A 14,038-nucleotide genomic window follows, 5' to 3' on the forward strand; every position below is an offset into this window, starting at 1 on the left:
TTTTGGAACCACTCTCCATAATCTTTGAAAATTCTTGGAGAACAGGAGAAGTCCCAGAAGACTGGAGAAGAGCAAATGTTGTTCCTATCTTCAAAAAGGGGAAGAAGGTGGACCCAGGGAACGACAGGCCGGTGAGTCTGACTTCTATACCAGGAAAGATCTTTGAACAAATTATTAAACAACATGTATGTAAGTACATGGATAAGAATGAAGTGATTAACCAGAGTCAGCATGGGTTTGTAACTAACAAGTCATGTCAGACTAACTTAATTTCCTTCTATGACAGAATCACTGACTGGGTGGATCAGGGAAATGCTGTAGATATAGTATATCTTGACTTCAGCAAAGCTTTTGACAAAGTATCTCACACCATCCTTATTGAAAAAATGACCAAGTATGCAATGGGCCAGGCAACTGTTAGGTGGATTCATAACTGGCTTAGTGATCGGACTCAAAGGGTGGTTGTAAATGGCTTCACATCCAGCTGGATGAATGTCTCAAGTGGGGTACCACAGGGCTCCGTCCTGGGACCTGTATTGTTCAACATCTTTATCAATGATTTAGATGAAGGAATTGAGGGTAAACTGATTAAATTTGCTGATGACACAAAGCTAGGAGGGATAGCTAATACTAGAGAAGAGAGAGAGAGGATTCAAAAAGACCTAAATAAACTGGAGCAGTGGGCAGCAACCAACAGAATGGTTTTTAACAGGGAAAAATGCAAAGTACTACATCTGGGCAATAAAAATTAAAAAAGCATATACAGAATGGGAGGAATAGAGCTAAGCAACAGTACATGTGAAAAAGACTTAGGTATACTAATAGATCATAGACTGAACATGAGTCAACAGTGTGATGCAGCAGCAAAAAAGGCAAATACAATTCTGGGATGTATTAACAGAAGCATACAGTCTAGATCACGTGAAGTCATTATCGGTCTTTACTCCTCTTTGGTCAGACCTCATCTGGAATACTGTGTACAGTTTTGGGCACCACATTTTAAAAAAGACATAGACAAACTGGAGCAAGTTCAGAGAAGAGCGACCAGAATGGTGACTGGTCTGCAAACCATGTCCTATGAGGAACGGTTGCAGGATTTGGGAATGTTTAGCTTGCAAAAAAGAAGACTGAGAGGAGACTTAATAGCTGTCTACAAATATGTCAAGGGCTGTCACATTGTAGAAGGATCATCTTTATTCTCATTTGCACAAGGAAAGACTAGAAGCAATGGGATGAAACTAAATGGGAGGAGACACAGATTAGATATTAGAAAAAACTTTTTGACAGTTAGGGTGATTAATGAGTGGAACAGGCTGCCACGAGAGGTGGTGAGTTCCCCTTCAATGGACGTCTTCAAACAGAGGCTGGACAGACATCTGTTTGAGATGATCTAGTGAATCCTGCTTTGAGCAGGGGGTTGGACCAGATGACCCAGGAGGTCCCTTCCAACTCTACCATTCTATGATTCTATGATTCTATGATATGCTGTAAAAACAATTCTCAAAAAAACAAAATTGGACTTGCATATATTTTTGCAATTTCACTGCCCTTGGAATTTTTTTCCAGTTTTCCAATTCACTATGTGGTAAAATGAATTGTGTCATTCAAATGTACAACTCGTCCCGCGAAAAATAAGCCCTCGTACATCCATGCGGACAGAACAAATAAAAAAGTTATTGCTCTTGGAAAAGGGGAAGGAAGAAACGAAAACCAAGAAAAAAATGAAATTGGCAAGGGGTTAAAGGGAACCTGTCATGTTGAAAATAGTATCTGCAGGCAGGATGGTAAAGAGCAAGAGGAGCTGATAAAACTGATGTACATTTTTGTGGGTAAAACTTCAGTACACCTTACATTTTATTCATTGATATCCCCTGTGTTTGTATGCAAAAGAGTCCAGTGGGTGGTCCTATTTAATGATTGACAGTTTTGCCGGCTGATGTCAATCACTTTGTTGGACCCCCCACTTGTCTAATCTGTATACAAACACCAGGGATTTCAATTAATAGATTACAAGTTATACTAAACCTTTTTCAACAAACCTGTATATCATTCTGCTCTTCTTCTCCTTCTCTATCTATCTCCTTCAGGTTCCCATTAAAGATAGATCCCTAATAAAACAGACTACATTTACTATTTGCCCTAACTCTATTTACACCTTTTTCTGACTTCCTTATTAATAAAATTTGGAACCTTGAGAGTATATACACATAATCAGGTGAATTTCAGCATTATTGCCTCAGCTCCGCTCACTTGCATTTTTAAGCGTTTTTGTATGTGGCAAAAATTAATGGGTTTTTGTAAAGTATAGATAGATTGATAGAAAATACATAGATAGCTAGATAATTACATATGGGATAGATATTTGTGAGATTTATTAGTGCCTTGTGGACTTGTATTAACCTAATAAATCATTTAAAAAAATGACGTGGGGTCCTCCCTATTTTTGATACCCAGCCCATGTAAAACTGACAGCTGTGGGCTTATATTATCAGGCTGGGAAAGTCCATGGTTATTTTGCCCTTCACAGCCTAAAAATACAAACCTGGGGCAGCTGCAGGTTTGTATTTTTAGGCTGTGAAGGGCAAAATAACCATGGACTTTCCTAGCCTGATAATATAAGCCCGCTGCTGTCTGCTTTACCTGGGCTGGGTGTCAAAACTAGGGAGGATCCCATGTCATTTTTTTTTAATTATTTATTTACTAGGTTAAAACAAGTACGCAAGGCACGAATTAAACTTACAAATACCTATCCCATATCTATCTATCTATCTATCTATCTATCTATCTATCTATCTATCTATCTATTTATCTCATATCTATCTATCTATCCAGACATGACCTGGAGTGACCTATGAAGCATCATTCTCAGAATGACGCTCCATAGGTTGCAATACAGAATTGCTGGACATTATTGGATCGCCATGGATTACGTCAGAACTGCAGGGATTATTTTTTAATAATAAATTAGTGAATGGGGGACTGTCTTTTCTGTTTTTATTTCTTTCTTTAACTCTCTCTTTTTATGTCTTTCAGGTTCTCATTTTTCGAGTAATTCTCATTCAATGGATTATGTCAGATCTTTATGTTTTTTTTTCTTATTAATAAATTGGTGAACAAGTTGTGAGGGTGTATTTTTTAAAATAAACTTCGTTTTCTGTATGTGTGTGTTTTTTTTATTATTACATGGTTAGTAATGGGGGTGTTTGATAGACACCTCTCCATTACTATCCCCTGGACCTGATGCCAGCTGACACTACAAAACTGACATCAACCCCCAAAAATATTGCCACTGCACTAGGGCAATCGGGAAGAGCCAGCCAAAGTGCCTGAATTGGCTTGTATTGTTATGCTGGGAGGGGGCAAATAACCATAAACCTTTACAGCCTGATAATATAAGCCCGCAGCTGTTTATTTTACCTCGGCTGGTTATCAAAAATAAGGGGGACCCCACTTTGCTTTTTTAAAATGATTTATTTATTTATAATATAGATGCGTCTTTTGAGTACTTTTGTGCTGCGTAAATGCACTTTACATTGCATGTCCTTTTTTTAACTGTGATTTACCGTATCTAATGTTAGTGTATTGGAAAATTCAACATAGAAGACTGAGCATTTCTGTAAGAAAAAATTTACTGCAGGTGAGTTTACGCAGCGTAATAAAGAAGCACAGTGGGCATGGAATTTCTATTAATGCCATCCACTGTTCTTGTACTGTACAATGCAGCATTTTGGACGCAGCGAAAATATGCTGTGTTCAAAATGCTGCTATTCCTGATCATGGACACAAAACCTTTTTCTCATCACTTTTTCAAATATGGCAAATTATAATAAAATTTGCTCTCTTGTGAGCAAATTTGGCACACATCTTTTTTGGGACCATTTAAGGCAGTTTTCAAATTGCTTATTAATGTAGGTCAGGTACATTATGTATAGAGTCAACAAAAAGTTCACCCAACTTCTTCCTTCTTCTAACTCTTTTTCTGCATGAACAAAGTCTTTCACAAAACTTTACAAAGTAATCAATGTCTAAATTACTTTCTTTAAAAGCCACACTGAAAACACCGCGCTTTTATTTGCATCTATGATTAAAGCCTACGGAGGGATTTTGTGACACATTCCATTGTTGTAATGACAATTCATGCTTGACTAAGACATCACTCTTTAACTAGGACGCATTAAAAGTACCGAGCAGTAAATATACACGTATATCTAACAATACAATACCTAATAAAATGGAGTAAGAAATAGTTACTATTGGGAGTAAAAATTTGCTCTCTGCAGAATTGTGTTTATTTTAAGCTTTCACGGTAGCGCGTATATTTCACCGGTAATGCTATTCCTTGGAATAAATCTATAGTGCTGTATTTGTTTTAAAAGCACTTTAGGAGCCATAAAGAGGATAACTGATGGTATACCAATACCAACTTTAGTGCCCCACTATATAAAAAAGGTTGAAACTTGAATTTCTATTAACTCCACAATATAGTTTTATCACACTGAATCATAAGGCAGCGTAATATCATCTCAGCAAAGTCAAGACTTGAGCAATTTTAAATAAACATAAATAAAAGAAAAAAAAAACTATAGGCCATAACTCCAATTTAAGTGACTTTTGATAAATCTCAACTGCGACTATAAAGTTTTGCCTTGTAAGCACTTAAAATGTTGCTGCTGCAAGGATGGATGCTGGCCGAAAATGCTGTTCTCAATTTGCAATGTATATGAATTGAATATCAAAGGATAATCAGCTTTCACAGTCATAAAATTGTGTTACGGCCACAGCCTGGGAGAGAATTGGTTTCCATTTACGCTCGCCCTTTTGTACTTTAATGTTAAAGTGGAATTATAATCAGGCTCGCACGATAGAATAATGTGAAAATGTTCTAATGATCAGCCTATGATGCACGATACAAGCTCAGGAATATTAAATAAAATATATATTTTTAAAAATTCAGATTTGTATTTTTTTTTGTCAGACTTTCTTCAACTCAGGCAAATATTATAATGCTCTATATCTTTGACTAAATGTCCTGGCCAAAGTAGAGTCGCTTGTTAACATCCCCCGGAACCTAGAACACATCTATCACTGCACCAATGGAATAAAGGTCTTTGACCAGTTTTTGAGAGGGAGATTGTAGAATGCCCTTCTTGGTCAATTTGCCATTTTGAAGTGCATGGAATATGCATTTAAAGAAGCACTAGTCCCATCAAATATTTTATCCTCTTAATACATTGCAGTCATCATATTATATAGAGAAGTGTATTTACAATTGCTCTTTTTTCCTTTCTACCCAGTTAATTATTCTCTTTTCTCTGCTCTATGTATAAACAGAGAGTCTCTTCTCCCTGCATTTATCATTTCCCTCTTCAACTCTGGGCCCAGCTGCTCCCTCCTCCCCCTGCCAGGGACTTTTCAGGGAAAAGAGTCCTCCTGTTTCTGCATAGAACTTAGAAGGATCCAGCTAGTCAATTTCTAATCACGTGATTTCATAGGCCCAATGGAAAAGAGAAGTATTAGCTGGGTAGAAAGACAACAAGAGCAATTGTAAGTGCACAGTGCTATATAATATAATGATTGAAATATATTAAGAGGATAAAAATATTGATGGGAGGGCTTCTTTAAATCTGTGTGGGAACTGAAGAGACAGGGATATTGGCTTTAAATGGATCCTATCATATTAGAAAATGACTCTATTCACCTATAGGTATAGAGTTAATCTACAGTTAAAAAGTGTTACAATGCTGCCCGGCTGCCTTGCTGAATGTGTGGCTACTGGGAGAAAATGAACTTTTTTCATCCAGTGAGCTGCCAACTTTCAGTCATATGGGACGGGCAGGGAGTGGTTACAGTCATTGTAAGCACACTCCGGGACTTTGACAGCTGGCTGTATAGTCAATCAAAGTGTCAGGGTATGCTTACAGCCACAGTATAATGTTCAGTGCTGTGAGTGATGACTGCAATAATTTGTTGTGCCGCTCCTATGACTTGAAAGATGACTACTCTCAGGAGGAAAGAAAATAATTTTCTACTAGTTGCCACCTTTTCAGTAGGGATTTTTTGAGAACATACATAGATTATAGGATTATAAATGTGTAATTGGTAGAATTCCAACTCGTGGGACCTCCATTTAGCGGAAAAATGAGAAGACCGTGGGTCTCTCTATAATGCTTTTGCCTGGCAATGATTGCCCAGCCAAAATTTCATTTCTAAACATGGCGGCATTCACAGAGCTCCATAACTCCTTCATTTTCCTAACAAGATCAGTAATACAGTCATGATTAATGTTTTCACCAAGAAACCCTTTTAAATTGTGACCTAGAGGTTATTGCCACTCCTTTGTCCAATTCAATCCTTTTCTTTTTAACTTCAGACAGTCTGAAATTTTTGAATTTTTTTTTCTTATTATTTACTCTAATCTTTTTGTTTAGGGGATGCAGGGCTATTTCATAGATCCAAAAACATTTGGTATTATTTAGGTGAAAATAAGCAAAAAAAATTGGGAAATAAACTTTTTCACTGTAAAAGTCTAACAGAAACAAAGTGGTAAAAAGAACCAGTCTCTAAAAATAAAAAGTCTCTAAAAGTATATTTGTGCCTAATTGTTCATTCCGTATAATTTTTGCCATGATAAATTAACAATCTTTGAAAAATATTGACCATTTTTCACTAAATTGAAAAAAAATATATGATGCACATTAGCATAACTGACAAAGTATGAGGTACAGAAGGTGAAAAGTCCTTGAAAGGAGATTAGGGAGGTGAAAATGTGGCTCCAAAATGGACTTAGGAAGCAGGGTTTTGTATTTCAGGGGAACTGGAACTACTTTTCTGTTGACTACTGGTTCTATGGTAGGGATTGGCTGCAATTCAATTGTGAGGATGCAGCTGTGCAGTGGGGAAGAAAGGCTAGAAGATTGGAGGGGTGTTTAAACTAGGGACTAGGTGGGAGGAAAATTGCTGTGCAATAATGAAAGATATTGTAGATAGTGGCTTTGAAAGGGGAGAGGAGTTTGAAAAGTTAATATAGTGAGGAAGAATAGAGATACAGAAAAGTACATATAGTGCATGTAAATTAAACCAATGCAAGGGGCCTTACTAACAAAAATTAATTAAAAATAATGTTGAAAGACAATAATAATAAACTGGAGATAACGGAGACATGGCTGGAGGAGAGCTACGACTGGGCTGTTAATTTAAAGGGTATTAGTCTACTCAGGAATAACCGTACAAATAAGAAAGTGGGAGGGGGTGGTTTAAATGTTAAAAATTAAACTTATACTGTGTTATAATATAAGCGAACCAAATGAAAATTAAAAGTCCCTGTGGATGGAAATAAGGGGAGAGAATAATAATAATAAAATACTAAAGTTGACCAAAAAGATTCATAGGATCATGCTTGAGTGGCCACAACAGCAGTCTGAGTCCAACATCCTGCAAATCTCCTCCCATCTGTCGTCGTCACCAGTGCCTTTTAAGATTAGTAGGTTGAGCGCGATGTCATAATTGCAACATGATGTTACTCTGGTCCTTTTCAAGCACCACTCCAGCATTTTTTTTTTATTTCAGCTTTGGAGTGGTGGCACTAATGTAAGTTTCCTGCCCCTAAAATTATATTCACAGCTGCCCTCTTCATCTGTTATTAGCGTATCTCCAGTTGGTCTTCTGCAGTTTGTGACCTGCAAGATCTCTTCAGTGTTTGCTGGGCACACACAAGGTCACTACTCAGTGTAAGTCAATGAGAGACAAAACGAGGCTCCCAAAGACTTATACTGTGAGCTTGTGACCATTGCTTCTGACTTCCATTCAGTTAAAAACTGAAGTCACAAGATGATGGCACAGGACCACAGAGATGCTAAAAGAAGCAGAAGACAGCGTCTGGTAAGTATATTGCTAGGAGCAGGGAAAAATGCTAGAGTAGTGCTCTAATAATAAAAAAGGCACCAGGGATGCCGACAGATAGGTTCGAAAGCCCTGGTCCAGTAGGCATGAACATCCAACGTGCCTGCTGGACCAAAGTTCTCGGAATCTTTTTGATAAACTCTATAAAATACTGAAAGGGGTCTGTTGTCAGTCTTTCAATATAATAGAAGCAGCAGAAAATATTCTCATAAAGCAAATAGATGAGGCTGCAAATCAGTGAGACGTCATTATTAATGGTGGCTTCAACTACCCTGATATAAACCGGGGAGCAGAAGCCTATACACCTGTAAGTCCAGCAAAGGAGACCAACAATAATGGTACACCATTATCTCTCACAACTGGTGAATGTCCCAATTAGCAAGGAAGGGGACTGCTAAACTTAATTTTGACCAATAAGGCAGAAATTATCACATATACTGGTTGGTGGTCACTTCCAGAATTGCTTTTCTTTATCCTTTATAATAAGATGTTTTTTAGAGGGACTACAAAAACACTAAACTTCATGACAGTGACTTTCCACCTGCTAAGTGATTATCATAATGCCCATGAACTGAGACAATCCACTCGAAAATTAAGGAACTCAAAGAAAATAGGAGACTTTAATAGGCATCCTGAATAGGTCCTGCACACAATATATATTCTATGGGAATAAACAAATTAAAAATAGGAGAAAAGCAATATGACTAAATAGAGCTGAAAAGGATAAAATAAATGGCAATAATAGTTTAAGGAATTAAAGCAAGAGGGTAGTAATTAAACATTAAAAAATAATAGAGAAAAAATAAATTGTATAATATGAAAATCAAGGCAGCAAACATTGAGACAGAGAGACTAATTGCCAAAAAAAAAAGTAAAAATAATCCAAAAATATTCTTCAACAACGTAGACAGTAAGAAACTCAAAAATAATAGTGCTGGCTCTTCAAAATTAATCTGGGTGAAATGGCGGAAGAGGATGAGGGAAAGGTCAATTTATGAAACACCATTTTTCTATAGCATTCACATTTTGGGATATCCAATGAAAGATTATGTGCTTAATGATAACATAATATTGCCATTGGTGTCAATATTCAAAAAGGGGTCAAAAACTGAGCCTGAAAACTAGAGATCTTTATTGTAAAATCTTTGAAGGTTTCATACTCTGGAGTTTCTCAATGAAAATAACCTCATAACCCAAGATCAACATGGATTTATGAGGGATCAGTCCTGTCAAGTTAACATGATCAGATTATGTGAGGAGGTAAGGTCCAGACTGGATCAGGGTAAGTTGGATGTCCTCTATCTGGATTTTTCAAAGATATCTGACTCAGTACCGCATACAAGGTTGAGACATAAATTGAGAACAATGGGACTAGGGGAAAATTAGTGTAATTGTTAATAACTGACTCAGTGATAAGAAATAGAGGTTGGTTAATAATGAAACACACTCTGATTGGGTCACATTTGACATTTGTGTTCCACTGGGGTCTGTATTGGGCCTTCTTCTGTTTAATATATTTATTTATTAATTACTTTGATGAGGGCATACATATTAGAATTGCAATATTTGCATATGATACTAAATTCTTCAAGGTAATCCACACAGATGAGGATAATTTAATATTACAGAGGGATTTATGTAAGATGAAAGCTTGTGCTCAGATATGGAAATTAAAGTTTAATGTTGATAAATGTAAGATCGTATGCTTGCATTTCCCTGGATAAAGAAAAATGACAAAGAAAATGACTTGGGTGTATTGGTAGACAGCAAACTCAACTTTAGTGACCAGTGCCAGGCAGCTGGCACATCATGGGATTCATTAAAAAAGGCATAGATACTCATGACGAGAACATCGTTTTGCCTCTATACAAGTCACTAGAGCGACCACACTTACAATACTGGGTACGATTTTGGGCTGCGTGTCTAAGAAGGACATAGCTGAAGTAGAATTTCCTGTGGACCATTATGTTAAGTTACAGGTTGAACTCAATTGAATTGTGTCTTCTTGCAACCTAAAAATTACTAAACTATATATTTTTCCTACCATTTTCTAATCTTTAGTGTGAAGAAGAGGCAAAAATAAAACATGCTGAATATGTGATTTTGTTTTTTGCTTTCTTGTGCTTAGTAATTTAACACAGAGCAGAAAGCAAGTTTAATTTAGAAATAGGAGTTGTAAATGCCAGAACAACAGGTTCATATCTGAAAATTGTCGGATGCTGGCTCTGGATTCAATACTGTCTATCATTCTACCACTTCAACATATTCGACATGACAATTAACTTTGAACTAATGGTTATAAAGACATTTTTAAAGAGATGCAAACTTGTAATGAGAGAGCAGTTTTAATTTTTCATTTGCTAGGAAACCCAGCTGTCAAAGAAAAAAATATGAAAAATCATATGCAGCTTCCAAATGTGAAGAATAAACAGTGTATGACAAATTACTAGTAAATGTATCCTGCTTCTGGCAGAAGAGATACCGTTGATTTACTGTACCTCTAGGAAATTAAAGCACTTTTCACAAGATTGACATATCACCTATTCAAAGAATTGAAAAAAGTTGCTGAAGTTACATTGCTGAGGCTCCCACTAGACAAGAGAACAGGAGTCCCGTGTCTGTGTGGATTGGTGGTCAAACATGTGCGCAGCTACTCCATTCAGTCTATAACAGTAACAGGAACAACCAATTACTCTAGTTGGCCATTGTCATCAAATGTAGACTTTGAAGACTGTCAGAAAGCATTTGCTTCTGTGTGTTTTGCTAATGATCCATTCAAATCGTCTGTTCTCAATATCAGTGGGTGTCCCACCCCTATGCTATAGATACGGATGGGACAACCCATATAATATTCACTTCCAGTTTTAGAGTACATTTGATATGTAACACACAAGTTTTCACTGGAGGGAGTCACCTTGATAGATTGGTTGTACTTGGGAATGTGAAATACAACTTAAAGTAGTACAAGTCTACTGACATTATTCCAATTGATTAAAGATGGAAGGGAGATGCCGAAGGAGCAAAAGCTATTCTTGCAATCATTTTTGTTTTTTATCCTTTTATTGGCCCTTTACGGTTTAGAAACATGTAATTTACTTTCATATCCCAGAGCATAATAAGTGACTATAACTTCATGAAGAATAACTTATCTGTGAATCGAATTTTTTTGGAAAATCTGCATGAACAGGGAAATTTGAATTTTGCCTAATCCGCTCATCTCTAACTTTCTGTTATATTGGAGTCATAAAATATAACCATGAGACTCATTTAAAGGGACTCTTTTAGCACAGAATGACTATTCAAACCAAGTACAGGTGCTCGGTGCATCATGGCATGGCCAAACATGTAAGTGCACTCCCCCACCTGCTTGTTTTCCTTCTCTATCCACCTCATCTCTCTTTGACAGTTCTGGTTTCATTGAGCCAGAGGAGGGTGGAGATAGATGAAAACCAAGCAGGTGGGAAGGTGTTTATAAATGTTTGGCTACAGCAAAGGTGCACCGAGTGCCTGTACTTGGTTTGAAAGTCATACTGTGCTGACAGACCCTTTAGCTCCTGTAACTCCTTTATGAAGTGTATAAAGAAATCTGTGCACTTACATAGTCATTTCTCAAGGCTAAGAAGGAGTTGGGAGTAGTGATGAGTGAGTATGTTCTGTTAACCTTTTTGGCGAGCATGCTCGGGCGAACACCGAGTATCTTCAGCGTGCTCGGGTGTTAGGTTTTAGTATCTCTGTGTCCATGATTTGCGACTGTTTGACAGCTTTAACACATGTGAGGAATGCCTAAGAAACAGACATTCCTCACATGTATTAAAACTGTCAAACAGTCGCAAATCATGGACACGGAGAGACTGAAACATAACACCCGAGCACGCTGAAGATACTCGGTGTTCGCCCGAGCATGTTTGCCGAAAGGGTTAACAGAAAATCACTAGTTGGGAGTCCTATGTTGTGAACATGGGGTACTAGAAGTGGTTATACCATAAATGTCTTCATATCTGAAATGAGAAAACTGCTTTTAATATAGTACATGTAATATCACAATAATGGCATGTGGCTGTATCATAAATGCAGATATTTTCAATGGGTCCTTCTGAAGTCCTATGGAATTTCTTTATGCAACCTGCAGTACTATGACATCAGTTTGCCAAGACCTCACAGTACGAGAACTTTACAAGTGAGTTGCATGAGCAATGGCTCCAATCTGCTAATAAATATCATTATTTAAATACATTTGTTACGCCATACATTGGGTCATGGTAATACTTACTTGTCACACTACCGATGGTGAACACAGAATACATGCCTTCAAAACCACTGAGACCACTGGATACAGAATCACTCATAAATTCAACAGTGGCTTGATTTGAAAAAATTCTAAAATTTCCTGGATTCGTTCCCCATAATGATGCTGTAAATATAGTATAGAATAACCTTTAATAATACCATGTTTTAAAATATACGCTTGCTATGTAATAATAGAGCTACCGTTGTTTCATGATTAAAGATAATTGAAAATCTGATTAATTACTCATTAACAACTTTTTTCATATTTTCCAGAAAAATAACCAGTTGCACATACAGCAAATGACTGAACTAAGTATTATTTTTATACTGCAGTTAAAAATAAAAATCTACCACTTTTCTCTAGAGCCTTATCTTATTCACCAAGGCAAGTGAATAGCTTTATTAACATTACAATGAAGACGCATACTGTATGTAAGATGAAACATGCAGGTAGTGATGGTTTTAGACATTTTTTTTTTTGTTTTCTGTTTTGCAAAAATACCTTGTGTTATTTATGAAAATGAAGAAAATGGAACATATTGACACATTGTACTAAGGGAATACAAGGGTTCATTTGTTAGCACATCTGAATTGATTTGGTACATTTGAAAAATATATTTTGAAGAGCGGAAGCAGTTCAAGTTAAAATATAAAAAATAATGAAAAAGTAAAAAGCTGCAAGTAAATAAAAGCCTATGACTCATGATTATATTTTGACCCTTCTTAGTTTTAAATTCTTCTTTTGCTGTTTGTCAAAAGTACCAATAACAATTGAAGTACATTGCAGTTCTATACTTAAAAATGGTCAATATGCTTGATTAAAGGGATTGTCCAGGAATGGGGCTCGAGTTTGAAGTCACACTATATGACTTCAGACTTGTGAATCCTCACAGTATGCACAATGCACACTGTCAGGAATGTCCAGTGGATGTGTGGCACCCCTGAGGGTTCGACCGCCACAGGGATGCTGCACTTATCTAATGGAGTGTAGTGTTCCTCCTCTGAGGTAAGAACAGCGTGATGGTCAGGACCTAACCTTTACATCCAACATAAAAAGCCATCTTGGTTCTTGGTCCTTTTTAGCCTAGTCCTTGTTAGTCAAGTCTATGGGCGGTCAAGCACTGTGATCTCCCACCCTGATAGTGGATCCTGTGTGGGCCTGCAGAGGTCGGAGACACAGCCCTCTTACCCTGGCCTTGGGTTGAGGGGCAGGTTGTAGACCAGGAATGTCTCAACCCGGTCGAGGACCAAGACCAAGAAGGCTTAAGAGTGTGGCTCCATAGCAAATAGATCCCGGGGAGGATGCAGACAGAGCGGTATATGCCACCTGTCCTCGCCAACCTGATATATTCAGAGTGAGTCCGGCTGCAAGAGGGGTACCGGCCCCCGACACCCGACCTTGCTACTCTATGTCCTGGTCGGGAAAGCCCGGTAGGCCCTGAGGTTCCCACTGGGTATCGGAAGGAGCGGAGCTGCCACCAGTGCCCTTGTTCTGAGACGAGCTCAGAGGGAGACGCGGCCTATCTACACACACGGACAGGAGAGGATACAGTCTGTAGTTCAGGAACACTCTAGTGCGGGGTCCTGATTGAATGCTGGACTTGCTCGGAGGTAGTTGGACCCCTGTCCCAGGTGACCGCAGGACTCCGCGGGGAGCAGGGCGTCGCCTTCCTTCTGCCATCTCTAATGTGAGTAAAGCCTTGGAAGTTCACCCCTATGGCCTCCGGACTGTTTATTCTGCGCTACACCGTGCGAAGCAGCATCCGTTCTCCTCTACTACAACCCCCTCCATCCTGTCCCTCTGCCCTGAGGCCTTGCTCCACCTGTGGGGAGTAGTAATAACTATGGCCGC

The 14,038-nt window shown here is 38.0% G+C and overlaps 1 protein-coding gene across 2 annotated transcripts in view; it reads right to left on the reverse strand.

The window, feature by feature from the left end:
• Nucleotides 1–14,038, reverse strand: part of TMPRSS15 (transmembrane serine protease 15) — a 780,444-nt gene that overhangs the window by 521,016 nt on the left and 245,390 nt on the right. For both annotated transcript variants that reach the window (XM_073668264.1, XM_073668263.1), the window contains exon 9: nt 12,170–12,310. In XM_073668264.1, the coding sequence (XP_073524365.1) occupies nt 12,170–12,310 (141 nt within the window). The remainder of the gene's footprint in view (nt 1–12,169; nt 12,311–14,038) is intronic.

This window comes from Phyllobates terribilis, unplaced genomic scaffold, assembly GCF_046119375.1.
Source record: "Phyllobates terribilis strain yellow unplaced genomic scaffold, ASM4611937v1 Scaffold_2__4_contigs__length_985480577, whole genome shotgun sequence".
NCBI classification, from domain to species: Eukaryota; Metazoa; Chordata; class Amphibia; order Anura; family Dendrobatidae; genus Phyllobates; species Phyllobates terribilis.